Raw genomic sequence first — 18,955 nt, 5'->3', positions numbered from 1 at the left:
AAGCCAATTTGTGATAACTCTGCGGCTGGGTCAGAGTTTCTCTGAAACTACAGTGTTTGCAGCGGTGTCTGCGGTGGTCAATACCAAGAATGGTCCAAGATATACAGTAAGTACTGAACCGTCATGTGTGGTCAAGGCTCGTGAATAATCCTATTCAGTGCCACGCCACAGCTCAAGGCTACTTTATGAATACATAAAAGCTTTGTCTTTCTCTGGCTTCATTGTGGACTCACTGGTACAGACCAATGGAGCAATGCCACCGGTGTGATGCTTCAATGTGTTGAACAGCTTCACCGGCCACCACTGCTTCCAATCATGTCTCCTTCTCATTATCAATATCAGTGTCACCTCCTCCTGGTTATCTTTGAGTTTTTTCTTCTGCATAATCCTTCTTAGTATTTGGCCCGAATGAGAACTTGGAGCTGGATTGGACACAAAAAGCCCATTTCAATGAAATGGGTGGAAGTATAAAAGCAGTGACGTTTGAAGCACATGTATGTTTTTGCATGTATGTGGAGCCTTAACGAGCTTTCATATGGCTTAGAGGGATTTACTGCTGGTACTTTGGTGTCTCATACCATGTGACACCCTCAGATGTCGAGTTGACTTGCTTGGTTTTTCGAAAAACCAGATGATAACCTCCATAATGATAATTAGGTGGTATTGATGTATGTTTATTCTCACACTGATATTGAAGGCTACAAGAAGCCTGAGCTGGAGCTTTGTTTCTGGTCCGCGTTGTTTGTGTTGGATCACTGGAGACGGGAGTCGACAGCAGCGTCGGAGTCGAAGATTCAAAACGTTTCAGCACAATTCACCTTTTCAATTCTCACACAGATCGTCTGCAGCAGTTCTCTCCCATCACGGATGCGCCGCCACGCCTTCCCGTCAGTCTCTCATCAGACCCCTGATCAGATCTGCCCTGCAAATCCTCAATCATGGACAACCTTCCAATTATTTTCATCATTGTTCGAATAAATTCAGTCGCTGATGGAAAAACTATGCGCCACATAGCGGATATGCAAACTTCAATATTTATTCATCGCGAGTATTAACATGGAAATATCGAGCGCTCTCACACATCGCAGATTGCAATCACGTCTTCCTGACCTAATCAAAAGCCGACGTTCTCGCTCCCTCTTCGCCGGCGCGCTCTGGTCACCCAGGACACAAATCTGTGCTGCACGCGCTCAAAACGCTGACCCGCAGCATCTAATGAAGAGCGTAATTATTTATTGATAGAGCTTTTTTATGCCGTGCTGTGTTTGCGTTGGGTTTATGACCAACATTTACGAATGTGTGCGTGTGCGTTTGTGCAAACACGGGCAATCGTTACCGCATATTTGTTTCTTTAATAATTAAAGCGTGTGTTTGTGTGCGCAGCGGTGCTGCGGCATGTATTTGTGTGAAAATGCAGGTTTCCACCAGTGCTCTGTCTGCGTTTCCGTCATAGCCGCTCGGCTCGGATAAAGCTCCGATACGTTTCTTGTCGTCACTTTTATGTGCATTTGAAGACGGATATTACTGTAAATATCCAACATTTGAATTCGTAACACTCACGGGGTTCCTCGTAGTTTCAGCAGCACCCCCTGTATCTTAAGGAGAACCTTGCTTGTTTTTCTTATGATTGTGTTCCCCGGGGGTGAGGGATTGTGACAAATGTGTCGCCGACCTGCGAGATGTCGATAAATGAGGAGCAGCCGACTTAATCCAAATTGCTTCGGTCAATAAACAACGCCGCTTTCGCCCTTCACATTTCAGTGTCACCTGCTTCTTAAACAGTTCACTGATTCGCATCACTTAACCTGCATTTTCACAACTTTCTTTACCTAACCTTTCTCACCCGAACACATTTAAGTCAAATAATTCAATTCTATTTTATCGATATAAAGCCAGCAGGGAAGATGGCGGGAAGGAAAAACTCAGTTTTAACAGAAAGAACCCTGCAGAGCCCGACCCAGAGGTGGAGACTTTCTGCTGCTCTGGTTGGGGTGAGGGGTTTAGAAGGAGAGAATGGAAGCCACGAGCAGTTCCTCTTGTAACGTACCGTTTTCTGCTCCTCATATCTGTACCCGCATTAAGTTCCTAATAAAAGATATATGCTTCTATTAACGCTGTTCAAAAACCAGAAATATTACATTGGAATAACTCGGTGTAATAGTATTCAAAGTATGCAAGGAAATGATTGATATTTCTTTTAAAACAATTCATCAAATCTATTGACGTTAGGTTTTATAAAAAAAAATGTCTTCAATATTTGGTCTTTCTCCACTGTGTGTCTTCAAGATTTGGCTGATAGTAAGGTTGCACAAACAACGGAAGCATTTCGGTCCTTTGTAATTTGGTCAAATTATGCGGAGCGAGCCATCCCAGCATAAACAAAGCTGCATGTCTCTACTTTTTCGCCCCACGTCGGTCCGTGTCACACTCCCTCCGCCTTTCACCCGACACAAACGCTGCGTTTAAACCAGGCCCTGGTGTTTCTCTGGACTTCTGCAGGGGTCTGTAATAATTGGATTACAGCTGTCAGGGAAGGCTTTGGTTCAGATTACGCAGATTATAGTCCGTCGTGCTTGGATTGGAGAGAGAGTGGCTTAAAGAGCATCATCTGGCCTGCGCTTGCATAGAACGTGCGTTTTGGCGAGCTGGCAGATGTGACGTTTGCCTGCATTTGGTAAATGTAGGCCAGTGGGAGCAGATGTGCTTCCCCCAACCTAAAGTGTTAGAACATTTATCTATCCGAGTCTGTTTGGACATCTGTGGTGTCCCAGGGAAGTTTGTTGGACCCCAAACTCCTGGAATATTAATTTTTTTTGCCAGAAAAGTAAAAACAGTATTTAGCGGCATTAAACAGCTGCCCGGAACATAAAACAGCTTGAAATTGAGTTAGTTACTTTCCAAATGGCGCTTATAAAAAGTAGGAGCGCAATAAATCACATTTTTCTCACAATATTAACGCGCATGTATTAAATATCTCAAAACACTTAACTGCAAATATGTTTCCATGAGTCTTGCATTCGAACTCTGCAAATTAAAAATGGACTCACGCTTCTTGTGCTAGTTTCTCATTTCAAATCAATTGAATTGTCACAGATGCCGGAAGCGGGGGGGTGTCATTCAAAAAGTGACTCTGGAAACACAGAGGAAATGTTAAAAAGTACATTAGCGGCAAGAGAAAGAGTACTGTTATTTGGAAGAGAAAGCGTTATGTCATCTGTGTAAGTGTTTATTGACGATCATGTCCTCTTTGTAACCTGTATCGTGTTCCTGTTTATGTTCGAATGCATGCGTATTTATGCAGTTCAAAGACATACAAGCAGTTATTTCTATTAAACTACTTCAAATATTTCACATCAATCCATGTGGTTTATCCAAATTGTTTTCCCTTTGTAAATGAGGATGACGTTTCTTCCAGGCCACACTGTGATCAAAGTTTCCGCCTGCAAACTCCAAGATTTAGTTTTCTTCAGTTTACATTGCAGCAAAAACTTGTTCATTGTTAAAAATAGCCAAATTATTCATTTACGTTGGCGCACTGAAACTCAACAACAGGCAGGTTTAATTTCGTCCCGTCACTCTTGTCAGCCACAGAATTAAATTTAATTAGCAGTGCTTAATATAACCTGTCTACAATCAGGTTTGTAATCTTAACTGCTGTAAGTATCTCATTAGCATCACACTGAAGGTTCTCCTAAATAATCTCCTCATATGCAATTAAATGCTCACACAGTGCAGCTCAGCTGGTGTAGCTTAACACAGCAAACTAAACAACTGGATCTAGAGATATTTTTTGGGTCACCAAAGGCGTCTAAAGTCTGATCGGATGGGATTTTGCCAAGAATTCCTCCAGGAATTTGGCCACATTAGGCCTTGTTTACGCGACAATGTTTATAAGTGAAAACTGAAAAGTTTTCCTTTCGTTCGTGGGGTCAGTTTACATGACAACGGAACTTTTTGAAAACGGCTTCCAAGGTGAAACTTTTGGTTAATTTTCAGACTCCGCCTCCACTGAAACGAGGGAAAAATTCAACTTTTCTGAATCGCCACTGCACAACATATTAATTAGCTCTTCTGCATTTGTGTGGGTCGATGGACAATGACAGTGTTTTCCTCCATTGTGTCATGAGTCCCAGTCGAAAGTCTCCTGGAACTTGGTGGTTTTATCGCAGAGTCACTCGGAATCACAATCCAACTTCATTGTCTGTTCATATGAATATCTGTGTCGTCGCCATTGGTAATGTTTACCGTGTATTGTTGTGTCAACGGGGTCTACAACTGATCAGAGTGGAGGGTAATGCCCGTTATGGCCGTTGTTGAATTTGTGTTGTGGCTTTTACTGTTGCGTTGACCCTTCTGGGTCACCATAGTTGAACCACAGACCAACAAAATAAAATCCCTCGAGCACTGAGGTGTCGTGAATATGGAGAATCCCGAGTTGAGATGTGGATGGAAGTCATCATTCTGACTTACTCTGCAATCGTCAGGAATAGAAAAATGAAGATACACATTTACAGCCGATTTTGCGCGTCAACAAACGTCTACTGTGCCAGGAGAAGAAAAAAGAAAAACGTGGCCGACTGGAGCTTTTCCGTGTGGAATCAGCCGGGTTGAGGCTATCTGGGGTAAAGCGAGCCGCTGTCCCACTGTGGCACATTAACCTATATGGCCAACTGACACTCGTGTGCTGAGCCAAATCCTCTCTTCCCAACAGCCTGCTGCCTCCTTCTCTGCAGGATTCACACACTTTTTTCTTTTTTCTTTTTTTTTCCTCGTTTTCAATTTTGAGGTTCAATCCCTGCAGATACCAGCCGGCCGCGTTTACACATCTTCGAGCTCCCCGCCGTTGTTTGGAAAGCTCACATCCAGGAGTCAACCTCCGCTTTTAAACTCTGCAATTAAACCAATTATCCCCGAAGAGCGTTTCCAGGCTGTTTTACAGTATATTGACTGTGACAGATAATTGGAGGTGATGAGGCGTCCTGCATGCACGGATCTCTGCATTGAGGAGGCGACAGAACAAAAAAAAACAAGAGCGGGCGACTTCATCGAGGCAGTTTAACAGCTGATTACATCCAGATGGGGACAAAATGTCAACTTTTTTTTGTCAACCCATTCAATTTTTATACTGTAAAATGTAGGAAAATGAAATTTTGACGAAAGAAATTCAGGTACAGTGATTCCTGTGACTTAATGAGTGGACAAAAGTCTCTTCTAAGTTCATTTACAAAATGTTTTTCATTGTGAGATGCACAGGCTTCTGCTTGGGATAACCGTTGCGTCTCTTCCATGCATTATGTAGGAAATATAACAGATTATAATGGCTCAAGATCTAAATGAGTGATTCTAAACCCTAAAACGTGTTATTGTGAGAAGTTTAAAAGCACTACAAGCTGAAAAGAATGCATCCAGATGTATATAACGCAAATTTAGAATGTTTCAAAACAAATTTTTTTTGTAGAAAATTTACAAATTCTCTTTGAATTCTTCCTGTAAGACTTCATGCAGGGTAAAAATGTGCAGTTTGTGATCATTAATAGGTTATTGATTTTGCAATAGCGGCTTTTTAATCTCACTTGAATGAAATAAAAGTGGTAATTACCACGTGATTACTGCATCACTGTTCATTACTGTATTACTTAAGCTATTATGAGGTTTGTTGATGTAATCAAGCAGAAATAAACAGCTTTAGCACTTTTGTTTAATTAAATTAACCACAATGAGTGAATTGCAATGTATTTAAAACTGCCGTTAAAGCAGAAGTGCATTGGTACACTAATAGAGCGGATACATTTGTGTGAGTGGACTTTTTTTACTTTTTTTTTTTGCACACAGCAGTCGAAATGTCAGCCGGTGAAGAAACTCACACACACTTCAGGGCTGCAAGGTCAGGCAAGTTGTGTGTGTTTTTATAAGAGTTGCGATTCACCTCCCCATGCTGGCACATCTGTTTCCAGTCAGCGGTGGGAGACGGGGAGGGAAGAAAGCAAAAAAAAACAAAAAAACTTATAAAAAGAGGAAAGAATTAAATCAAAACAGCCAAAACAACACTGGCAGCGCACAAGTCTGCCAGTATGGGGAGAGAGAAGAAGTAAACCGGTGGAGCAGAGAGGAACCCTGTGGAATAAAACGAGCTGCAAAAGAAATGTTGATCTCCTGGCATCCCAGCTATTCCTCCGACTCTGACCTATGGGCTTGAAGAGTCTCTCTCTCTCTCTCTCTCTCTCTCTCTCTCTCTCTCTCTCTCTCTCTCTCTCTCTCTCTCTCTCTTCTCTCTCTCTCTCTCTCTCTCTCTCTCTCTCTCTCTCTCTCTCTCTCTCTCCTCCTCTCTCTCTCTCTCTCTCTCTCTCTCAGTCTTTTCGCCTGCAGCTTTCGTTCCACCAGAGCACATCTCTTCCTGCCAGGCTCTCCCTCCAACTAATACTTCTCATTTCCACCAAGCCAGCACAACAGATGCCGAAATGTCGAAGTGTCTTCCCTCCACTCGGAAACTCACAGGGAATCAACAAATAAATAAATTATTTGACTGAAAGGCACCAGTCCAGTGATGCTGCGTGGTAAATACCACAACCGTTGGGTGACCGATTCATAAGCCAAATAGTGTCTTTTGTTCTCCTTGGGCTTTTAGTGGCAGCTTTGACATCTAAATCTTAAGCTGTGATTTGTTAACATATGTCAATACATAGTAACGTGAGGCTTAATATGCGATAAATACTAGCAGTAATGTCTTTGTGCATTTAGATTGTGTTAGTTTTTTTCAAACTACCATTGCTCTTTATTTGAATGCATTCACAATGTCTTTCGTCAAGCAAAATCCCGTCGGACTCAAAATCTGTGCAGTTTGATATAGTCATCATGAACTACGCACTTAATGTGATTAATGGCCTTGTTCACACAGTTCAAGTGAAAATGCTTCATGTTTGCGTTTTTCTTTCAGAAAAGTTTCACAAGGAAACGGCAGAAACGATGTAGTTCACATGCCAGGCCACAAGTGGACGCTGTTGGTTGTTTATGCGATGAAACCACATGCACATGCGTGCAGAGAATGATACGTTATAAACATGAACAATGGCGAGTACACTGATACACACTGTGCAGAAGAACTATTTACTGTGGCCGTGTGGAGCAGCAGCATTTCAGAAAAGTTGTGTTTTTCCTTGTTTCCATGGAGACGGAGTCCTCGTGTTTTCGAAAAGTTACCTTTTTCATTGGTTCTGAATACTGTTGTCGAGTAAACAGACCCTAAAAACGCAACCAAAGTTTTCCGTTTTCACTTGACAACATTATGTAAACAGGCCCTCAGTAACATATTGGAATGAATCAGGGAATTTTTATTTTTATTTTCCTATTTTGAGTAAGTTATACATTTCTCAACACATTCTATTGTATAGAAATGATATTGGTTGTACTTTATATGTGCTTTACTCTTTCCATTAAATCGGTTTTTTTTTGTTTTTTTTACTATTTTACAAGTTTTTAATAATTTGATGCAAGACATGTTTTAATGCTGAAAAGCCGCCGTCTCTTCATTCACTGGTCGCTAATTAAAACACGTGCGTATGTGCACATTAGAGTGTTTGAATGCATAAACACAAACAATATGTTGATGGCTTGATGAAAACATTCCTCCAGGGCATCAACTGTGACAGAAATGGAGGAAATCTCTACAAATGGTGCACACGCTCTTTTATAATTGCCCCCAGTGGTTCATTTTTGCTTTAATGTCTGTAATTGACCACGTCTTCAATGGAGATAGACGCTGAAGATGAATCATCAGCGTCCACGTGGCTCTATTTTTAGTTTCTTTCGCTAATAAGGATGTTTTTTGTTCCGTCTCGTGCTGATCCAATTAGATTCATTGGTATACCAAGTGTACCAATGGGTGGTCGTGTGTGGATGTGACTACAGACATGCATCTGTGTGGATGTTTTTATGTGTGTGTGTGTGTGGGTGTGTGTGTGTGTGACATGCAGATGCTCGTCGTTCTGTTGCCATTAGTACAGGCTGCTTTGCCAGATGTTTGAACAGAGTCCGCGTGTGTGTGGATATCTTACTGAACTCTTCACCACACACTTCCTCACAGGCGGTAGGCAACCAACAGTGTGTTTGTGTGGAGTTCTTTGAGTGTGTGTTTGTGTGTAGAAGCAGGTCAGACCTTGAAGTCTTCCAGCCTGTTTGACAGATGCTGCACTCCTCCATGTTTGTTTGTCACACACACACACACACACACACACACACACACACACACACACACACACACACACACACACACACACACACACACACACACACACACACACACACACACACACACACACACACACACACACACACACTCATTAACAACCAATTAGAGAGCAGATATTGGCTCTGTGGGGGAATATAAAGGCCAGCCATCGCTGTCCCCCGCTTCCAATGCCAAGTCACAACAAATACCTGGATGCAGGCCAGGGTAGTGTGTGTGTGTGTGTGTGTGTGTGTGTGTGTGTGTGTGTGTGTGTGTGTGTGTGTGTGTGTGTGTGTGTGTGTGTGTGTGTGTGTGTGTGTGTGTGTGTGTGTGTGTCTGTGTCTGAGTGACTTCTAGTTCCCGAGTTTGGCAGTCTTGGTCTCATTCCTTTTCTTCATTGGAGACAAAAAGACACACTGCAACCTCACATAATTAAGTGTATTTTCTCTCTCCTGCAAGCCTTGTTGTTCGTTGCATCAGCCGGCCGTGTCTCAGTAGTGCGACTCTCACTCCGACATTATCTGTCTCACATGGGAAGGAGGCTATGTTTAACACACACTCACACACACACTCATGCAGCAGCACGCTCTTGCTGGCTCTCCACGGGATCGGAGCGATGTGTTTATGCCAGTGTTGGATGAGGAGATGCTTGAGGCATTTTGGCTCTCTGGAGAGCTCTCTCTCTCTCTCTCTCTCTCTCTCTCTCACCCCCCCCTCTCTCTCTTTCTCTCGGTTTACCTGAATCACTATCTCTCACTCACTTATTTCCTCTCCATCCTTAAAAAAAAAAAAGAAAAATCCATATTTAAAGAAATTTGTTCTCAATGGAAGTTGATTAGGTTGATGCTTTTATTCCCATTGAGCCTGAGAGTCACGGACGGAGAGTGGCACACATTATAATTCGACCGTCAGTGCAGGAGGAAAAAAAAGAAAAAGAAAAGAAAAACCCTTTCCCACAGGCCTGATTTGAAACTGAAGCGAAGATGTCAGAACCAGTCTGGAAATTGATTTTCACATCGTTAAACCCGATTCAGATTGTGGTCCACCCACACAGACACAAGAGAAGAAAGACCTCTGAGTCTGGCAGCGGGGCGATGCTTCACTGCTCGGAGGCTCGGTCTGGATTGTTAGAAGTGAAGTTGCAGGAGGCACCTAATAATAGTGTTAGCAGATTTGGCCCCAGGTGAGGGCCGGGGTGGATGTAAGACAAACAAACCAACCATCGGTACGCAGACTAGTAATCTCAGTGTCCTTGCTGGGGAAGTTACCGCGGCCCTAATGGACAGCGGTGGCTTTGAAAAGAGATAACACAATTCCCAATATGAAAAAGGCGACGTGACGTAAGGTGTGGAGATGGAAGGAACTTCTCAATGTTGCGAAGACAAAAGGCCAGAAATAGGAAGGAAGCAGAATTGGAAATAAAGCCGGGAAACCAAAGAAGAAAATCAAGGGAAGATACAGAAATGGAAGGAAATCAATAAAGGAAAACCGGAAAAGAGACCAGAGGAAAACTGGAAGGAAGTAGGGAAGGATGGATGGTGAATGATACAGAAGGAGGCATGGAAGGAAGGAACAAATCAAGTTTTGACGGTGTTCTTCCGTCAAAGGCGGAAGAATATCGTCAAAACATGTCAAAGGCATGTTGTAAAAACCTACTTCTGAAAAGAAGAAAGGTCATATGATGTTTCAGACGAAGACTGAAGAACCATATGTTGAAAGTAATTAAGTAAAGTTTATTTCTAAAGCGCTTTTCACAGATAAAAAAAAATTCAAACAACATAAGTATATTTTCATGAAATGAATAAAGGTGGAACGTCCATTAACCAAAAAGTGTCCTAAATACAAATGCCTTCAAGCGCTTTTTAAAAGAGTCCGTAGAAAGAAACAATACGTGAGGAAATACCTGAACAAACTGAAGGTAATAATAACTTAATTGAACTAAATTAAGTGGCACATAGACAGAAACAAAGGAAGGAAGAAAGGGAAGGTGAAAGGAAGGAATGAAGACACTTATAGAAGAGAAAGTAATAGTGAAGCATCAGAGCAACGGAGAGAAAGAAAGATAGGAAAAGGAACTGTGAGAGTTGCCTTCAGGACGCAGGAAGTGAAACAACAACTGTCTTATAAAGTCTCGTTTTTAAATGGAAAGATTAACTTGAAACACATGAAAGAAATGCAAATATTCCAGCCTGAAATCTGACAACTCGCAAAGAAAAACTACAAACACAAACAGAAGTGGAGGGAAATGCTGGCTTTGTGTGTGTGTGTGTGTGTGTGTGTGTGTGTGTGTGTGTGTGTGTGTGTGTGTGTGTGTGTGTGTGTGTGGTTGAGGGGTGGGTGGGTGCACTGCAGCTGTGGTAATGATGGTAACGGCCTCTTCCCAGCGCTGCATAGTTTGAAACCACAGTACAGTCGCTCTCGGGTCTCATGCCTCTGTGGTTAATGGGCAATGCATGGGTCTCTCTCTCTCTCTCTCTCTCTCTCTCTCTCTCTGTCTCTGTCTCTCTCTCTCTCTCTCTCTCTCTCTCTCTCTCTCTGTCTCTGTCTCTCTCTCTCTCTCTCTCTCTGTCCAATATCTTCCTTTTCTCCTCATCTCACTTGCCCCACTCTTTCCCTCGTCACCCCATCATCATTCACCCAGCATGGCTTTGGACAGGGTCTAGGTGTGTGTGTGTGTGTGTGTGTGTGTGTGTGTGTGTGTGTGTGTGTGTGTGTGTGTGTGTGTGTGTGTGTGTGTGTGTGTGTGTGTGTGTGTGTGTGTGTGTTTTGCCAGAGGCCCTTCTGTGCCTGTGTACGGCAGAGGTCTTTGGTAAGGACAACACGGGGGACTCTGTCCTTGTTTGACCCCCTGGAAATAGAACAAAGGTGTGTGTGTGTGTGTGTGTAAAAGTGTGTATGTATCATAATGGTATGTACAGTGTCCTGACTATGAACTATAGCTCATAGTAATAATAGCATGGTCAGAGGTCCAGGAAGCCAACAGGGACAAGCTCCACAGGGCCTGTAAAAGCACTCATAAAAGACTGCAGCGGGTCACCTTATGTCGGCCACGTAGTGAAGGATTAATGCGCTGATTCACTCCGAACACAGGAGGGAAGTCCAGGTGGGCATATGTATGGGAACATTGTCCTGCGCCTCGAGTTGGGAAAGAAAGATAAACGTCCCCCGTATCAACGTTAAAGCCGTGGCACCATCAGACCAAACCGAACACATAAAATAATTTCAAAATCTAAGACGAACACAGTGGTTCTGATTGTACTAAAGGTTTGTATTTGTGATAGTGCATCACAACATGCATCGTTTAATTAATATTGTCCTTCTGAGTTGCGTGCGGCTGGGGAAACCCGCGTCGTCTCGTCATTGTGTAGCCGCGGAGGGATGATGGAGCACGCAGACAGTGGGAATTACGTGTCGACAAGGCGCACAACAGCTAGCAGATGTCAGGCCTGTGTGAGGCCACATTTGTCTGCATCGGGAACGCGTCGACTGAACGCTCCGCTGTGCCTCAATCTGAGCTGTTGACTCTACGGTAATGATGCAAGTCGGGCTAAACATAACAAACCATTAGCGTCCGCGGCGCGCCGGGAAAAAATAAAGATGGCGATCTGGCCCGCGTGCGCGCGGGCGAGCCCCGCCAGACACTGGGAATGCAGATTAGCTCACGCGAGTGCGCTAAATAAACCCGGGCTGAACGATGCCGCGGCGCGCTGCTGTCCTACACACTTCCTGGAGTTCCTTCTGGTTTCGTATCGGAAAAGTGGCGAGCGCCGGCCCGGGTGTGGCGGGAGCGGAGAGCTCGTGGATTTGGTTTGAAGGGATTTGAGGAAATCGTTTCCTCCGTTCGGGTGCAAAATGTTTGGATCTAACTTGTAAAATACTCCGAATCCTGCCTCCTCATTTGGATGAACAGGAACAAAAGGAGGACAGAGTGTCGGAAAGAGAAAGAAAAAGAGTGAAAAAGACATAATTTATGAGATATTGGATAACTTTTGAACCGTTTATCGTACCCACGAAGTAAATATTGTAATCGAAAGATAATAACTGTGCCGTTCCAATGAGCCCTGTCGTGTGATCGTAGCTCTTTCACTGGCTGACAGGTCACTCCTGGAACGCCGGTGTCTGTTTGGAGATTTCGTAAAAGAAATCCATCATGATAAATCCAAAAGTGAGGTCTTCTGGAGTTGCTTTATCCGATTTCTGGCTCTAAAACTAAAAATCCAATAGCTGCCAATTTGTTGTCACCCGGATGCAGTTTATCTGCTATTTTCTCTGTCATCTTACAGGAATATAATAAAAAAAAAACATATATTTACCTATGCACATCGGGGTTATGTTCCAAATTGTCCACATGGATAATTCTTCCGGATATAAAAGCATTATTTCATTTTTACATGTATTATGACCAGATACGATGTCAGGAGAAGAACAGCCTATCAGGGCTGATGATCCAGCTCACATAACACTTTCTTCTCTTTCTGTTTGAAGGCGTGGCACATCCCAACTGTCTTGACAAAAAACCCCGCCAAAAAACACTGACGTTTTTGTAAATATCTTTGTAAATAGTTTGTGACCCTTTATTTCTTTTTTCTCACGTTGTCGTATAAACCAGGCCTCAATTCTCGCACGCCTCACCTGTGGAACAAACTTTCTGACATTTACATTTGCTTTAAATCGGGACTTTTAAACACTTTTGATCGTTCAGGCTTTGAATTAAACAATCGATTTTTACTTATTTTGTTATCTTTTTCTTAATAAAGTTTTTGCTATATTTATTCTCCTTTATATGCTGTTTTCAATCCCTTTGTTGTCATGTATTTCATAATCTTCACTGCTTTAGATTCTTAGTCTTGTTTTATTGTGTTTCCGTTTAAATAACTGTGGGTTGCCTTTTGTCTGAATGGTGCTATTTCGATAATTCTGCCTTACTTTATTCTTGATTCCATGACCATCTTCACCTTCTTCTTCTTTTCTTTAGCCTTTTAAAAAAACTAACAAAAAAAACATCTGCACACACCACTTCGCTTCACAATTTATCAAAGAGTCCTTACCATATTTATGTAAATAAACCAAAAACCCAACTTTGTTTTTCTCTCTCTCTCTCTCTGGATGTCTTTGAAAGTGTGGTAGAAGGCAGACAATGTCTGCCACAGGCATTTTCCCAACCCCTTTTTAACCTAAACTAAACACACACACACACACACACACACACACACACACACACACACACACACACGCTTTGCTGGGGGTGATTGATTAGCCTCTTTGGGGACGATATGTCTTGTAATGAACGGGAGAAAGCTGGCGTGTTAATTTGTGACATGTGGGAGGCTTTAATCGTGTTCAATCATGCGTGTGCTTTGTTGTTCCTTTTGCATGTATTTATACATGCAGCCTAACTGTGAAGGGGTTTGATTTTTTTTCCCTCTTTTTATTTCATGGGAATTCAAGCCGAGCAGGAGTTTACATGTCCTTGAGGTGTGTGTCATGCTGATGCATTCCCATGTGATCTGTGTGCGTTCGTAACAAACACTGATAGATCACAGTAAAGGAATACTGAAGAGTCTTCAAGATTTGGATGTTTCGCCCATTTACACAGCAGACTACTGAATTATTATAATTTTTTTCAGAAATGAACATTTCTGAGTACTTTTACAGAGTTAGACATTATCCAGCAAATGAGAAAAGCATTCTGACCTCGATCATAAGGCCCTTGAGCCATAACTGGCCCACAAGAGGCTCCAATCCAAACCACGAAACCACAAACAAATAATAAAAACTTAAAAGAAACCACTGACTTAAAGCTCATATTAGAAGTGGACATAACACGACACCCGAGACCCGAGCTCAGATATCATGACAGCCATGAATGCTACCAAGCTAGCATTAGTCTCAGAGTCATGTTCTCTGTTTGAGTTTCTAAAAACACCCATAATGCAGCAGTTATAGGTAGTGTTGTTCCAATACCAATTTTGTGTCCCGATACCGATACCGGGTTGCATAGTATCGGCCGATACCGATACTTGCCAATACCGCAGTGTTTAAAAAAGATATGGCCTTTTTTTCATCCAATTCTTAAGAACTGCATACTCACTTGGTTGTATGAATCATTGCTATTATTTCTTCATTTGGCACTGTTTAAACCTTTGTGAAACAGGAAAAAACACCAACACAGTAAATGTAGGATAACTTTTTATTTCCTACCTGATATGGGTGAAACTGAAAAAAGAACAAACTTTTCTAAAACCTGAGTTTTAGCTCACAAATGCCCAAAAATAGTGCAATATCCATGTACTGGTAAATACATGTAAAATAGTAGTGCAACCGCACTTAAATTTAAATTAAAATATCAATACTATAGATATGAGGCTTTCCATGGCAGCAGTGAGTGAGAGTCGGGAGAAAGAAAAACACACGGTGCTGCGTATCGGCGAGTTAATCATTCGTACCTGCCCATACCGATACCAGCTTTTAGTGTGGTATCGGCCCCCCCTCCCGATACTGGTATCGGTATCGGCACAACACTAGTTATAGGTGAAGCTTAATGGGACATTTCATTGTATTTTGCACCAGAGGGTTTCATTAAAATTGGCTTCATGTAGAGATTTTGGTAATTTTTTGGTTTCGGGAAAATATAGACATTTTTATCCTGTATACTCTGCGCCACACCAAAGAAAAGTTTTCATTTAAATGACACTACTTTAGCGGGCCGGCCCACTCAAGATGAAATCTAATTGAATTTGTCTTAGACCGACATGCTAAATCTGTAACAGAGCCCCAACACTTTGCTACTACTATGGCTACTTGATCGTACAATACATAATTTTTCCGAAGTGTGGACCATCCGGGTTCGAATCCCACACAAGCTGCAGCGTCTTGCTCTGGGGACCCCTGTAGAAAGTGGGTAGTTGGAATATATAGCAACTGGAAATGAGCTCATAAAAAAAAAAACTACAGGCATGATGCTCTGAAAATGATTTTCTGTGCCCTCAGTAAGGTTAGCGAGCTAATTAGCTAGCCTCAGCATGTTTTGTAATTGTGTTGTCGTGAAGACCGTCTCACCCGGGACCGCAAATCAAGACCAAGACCACTCTGGAGTATTACAACACTAAATCCCAGCGTATAATCTGTCATCTCATTCAAAAGAGCAAACTGAAGACAAGCTGGGTAATACAGATACGCCCAACTGCCGGGTAATGTACATTGTACATGAATCCCACTAATACAGGAGTAATAGAGTAATTACATTCCAACAAGTTCAAAATGACCTCGTCTCCTGTGATTTCAGTAATTTATTGTTTGATTTGTTGAATTTGGAGCCACCAGTTGTTCCTGATGACTTGAATATGATGAATTATGACTCGGTTTAAATTTTAATCTAAACAATGAAAGCTCTGATGATGGTATACTGGATAAAATTTTGCACCACATTACACATTTCACTAAATGTGAGCGCGCTGCGTGTGTTGTCAGATTAGTTGTGGACGCAGTGCGACGTGTTCGTGGTTACCACGGTAATGCAGACGCTGCAGATCACCCCTGCCACTTCTGCACGAGTGTGCAGCTTTGGCGTGCTTGTGATGATCGCCCGCGACGCATCAGCGTATGAGTGTGGCGACGAGCCCGCCCCAGACACTTTGATTATGATATGCTAATCTGACCTATAATTCACTTCCTGTGGCGTCTCTCCTCCGCTGTCCTGCCTCGGTGTCCGTCCTCCTTTCCCTCCTCTTCCAAGTTCATTCCGGCTCCAGTTGATTTGCACTGTGTATTGGCTCGTCTCTTGTTAGAGTCTGCACTGCCAAAGCGGAGAGGAATCAATATTTCAAACATTAGCAAACAACTGTTCATCCATTGAGACCGTGCTGTGATACTTAATTGCGTGGCTTGACATCGTGTTGTATGAAATAATCAAAGGCTGTAGTGGAGGGGAACACACCGATGGCACAGGCCTTGAGTACTTTTTTTTTATATTATTATAATGAACTACAAGCGTAACTCTCGACTCCTGTGTATCTGTTTTGGGGGGGGAAATTGTTTTTTTCTTTTCTTTTTTTTTCTGTTATGTCTAATAATTTACACCATTTCTCACAAAAGCTGCAACGACTTGCCGTCACTCCAGCACCATAAAATGCCTACTAAGTGCCGGGGAGATTGAAAGCCTCCACCTTCTTTAAGAATTAATGTTAGTTTAATGAGAAAAGGGATTTAGTAAGTGTTAATGGTTGAATTAATGGCTTTCTCTCCGTCTTCTCCTCTCCCGACAGCCCCTGCAGATAGACGATAACTTCTGCGGGCAGGACTTCAACCAGCCTCTAGGGGGCACCTCGGCCATCGAGGGCATCCCGCTTTACGTGGACAAGGACGACGGGATGACCTCTGTGGCCGCCTACGACTACCGCGGGCACACCGTGGCGTTCACGGGCACTCGCGGCGGACGCATAAAGAAGGTAGGCGAGCAAATGTTTGGTGTTTGCGTTCGCATTGTGATGTTTGGCTCTGGAACTCTCATCCCACCACGTCCATCCGAAGTACAATGAAGGTGACGTTGTCAGACAAATTGATTTATCAATGCCTTGTGTAGTGTAACCTGGTCATTACCACACCTTTAGAAACTATGAATCAGAGGTTTACAATGACGTGCACTATCACAGAGTTTAATGTAAATGACCCTCATTTCCGGGTCAGAACCTTGGGGACCATTGGTTTCTTGTTCTTCTTGAGCCTTCAAGACTTTTTTCTGAGTTCTCCCTCAATCAATGAGGTTCTCCTTTGGTTTGTTGGTCACCCAAAACTGCTTTTTCATTCACACACACATATCCTTATATGAGCTTAATATGCGTTTGCAAAGACAAAGCTGAGATGCTTGTGTGAACCAGGACAACCTGGGAATCTCGGGGAGGGCTTTCGTGACGGTCTTGCACAATCACTTTAATCGTTGTTAATGGACACTTTGTGTTGCACTTGATATTGCTTTGCTGGATAGATTTGCTTTGAAATCAACATTACAAGCTCTTCCTCTCAGTGTTTTCATTTGAGGGAAAACTATTTTGGAACCTTTTCTAATCCTTTGCCGAGCCTCTCTTTGTGAGGTCTTGGAGTGCTTATAAGGTCGTGGCCTGGTGACACCACACAACTTGATAAGGGGGAAGATTCCAGGAGCAGAAATCATGTTCAGCATAAATTTGGACCTTTCGGATTCCCCTGTCAGACGACCTTTCCTGTAAAGGCCTCGGAGTACTCAGAAGGTCTCGGCCTGTTGAGACGACGCAACCGCAGAGAAGAACCTAAATGTCAGAGTTTAAAACACGACAGTGTTCATCTCTTACTTGTTCAGGTTTTGACCAGTCACACATAAATGTAGAGCCTCTGATTCAGGTTTTGTCCAGCAAAGGTGCAAATCGCCAGCGTTGTGTATCTTTTGTTTGTCACGTTTATTAAAGGACCCTGATCATCAGCGTATATGAGACGTTTTGACAATAGGTATCCCAGAACGGGGCCGCTTTGCAGAGAAACAAAACACACAATTTGATGAGTGTAAGGACGGGAAAGTGAAAACATGTGGCTGAGATGAGAATTCATTTCCGTCGTGTGAGTCTACAGCTGGATGTGTGTGTGTGCGCTGCATGTGAATGTGTCCGAGCTCAGGAGGAAATTGTTTCCACTTTGCGGTAATTTTATGTCATTTCGTGATGTATTCTCGATGGTCATTGGTTTTGTCATCAGAACTCATTGACTTCGGCTTTAAATGTGTGTACTGTATAGTCTGTGTGAGCGTAATAAGATTCCATGATGGTTTCATATTGACATAGCTGTTTTCCTGTTGTCGTTGAATGCTTGTGAGGCATAGCGAAGATAACACATGAGAGTGATGAAGGTTGGGCTGCAGGTGGGAAGGTGAACGTTTCTTATACAGAAAGAGTGTGTGTGTGTGTGTGTGTGTGTGTGTGTGTGTGTGTGTGTGTGTGTGTGTGTGTGTGTGTGTGTGTGTGTGTGTTTGGTTGATGTGTGGAGGGGAGCTGTGAGACAAACTGGAGCTTGTGTGGGTTTTATCATGTTGAGTGTTCCTTTGTGGTCGAGTCACAGGATTGTCAAAAGGCATCCAGTGTGTCTCGAGTGGCTATAAGGTGGGCGCAGAGGATTTTCTGATGTGGCTCTCGAGTATTTCTGATGGGAAATCAAAAAAAACAACAAAAAAAAAAAACGTGAAAGTCTGTTTATTTGTCTTCAATCACAGGCAAGCTGTAATTTCCAACAACGAGAGCCCACTCACCTACTGGGAACAATAATCCACACATTTCAGAAATATTTAAACTGCAATCAGGGCAAATGAAAAAAATCACAATAGTCAAAACTGTGGTTGAAAAACCATCTTGTCCTGTACTGCTGCTTTAGCCTTGCAATTCAAGTTTACTCCACACGATGGTGTTTTGAGTCATCCAACGATCCAAAAAGTCTGAGTCTCTGGGTGTTACGCTACCTTGCATTTATTTACATGTGAACTACTATCTAAATTAGTTTTAGAGATCTTGATTCGAGATCTTGATTATAAAACATTAATAATTTGAAGTTAAAACTGTAAAGTTTATGGTTTTAACGTCAAATTATTTATTACCGTAAAGCTATAACATCTGCAGATCATATATAAAGACTTTCCAGATGTTTACATGAAAAGCAAACAGCAACTCATAACAATAATCTCTTTTAATGCATAAAACTCTCATTACTTATTAT

At 42.5% G+C, this 18,955-nt stretch overlaps 1 protein-coding gene across 1 annotated transcript in view; it reads left to right on the top strand.

Annotated features, from left to right (window-relative positions):
* The window catches only part of LOC308113470 (plexin-A1-like), a 32,944-nt gene extending 14,548 nt beyond the window's left edge, over positions 1 to 18,396 (top strand). Inside the window, exon 2 of the mRNA XM_080469788.1 lies at positions 16,489 to 18,396. Within this exon, the coding sequence (XP_080325914.1) occupies positions 16,489 to 16,761 (273 nt within the window). The 3' untranslated portion in view covers positions 16,762 to 18,396. The remainder of the gene's footprint in view (positions 1 to 16,488) is intronic.
* Positions 18,397 to 18,955: the final 559 nt, after the last annotated feature.

The sequence above is a fragment of the Lipophrys pholis genome, assembly GCF_963383615.2.
Source record: "Lipophrys pholis genome assembly, chromosome: 8".
NCBI lineage: Eukaryota > Metazoa > Chordata > Actinopteri > Blenniiformes > Blenniidae > Lipophrys > Lipophrys pholis.
Note: the sequence above shows the minus strand (reverse complement) of the source record. Positions and strands in the feature narration are given on the sequence as shown.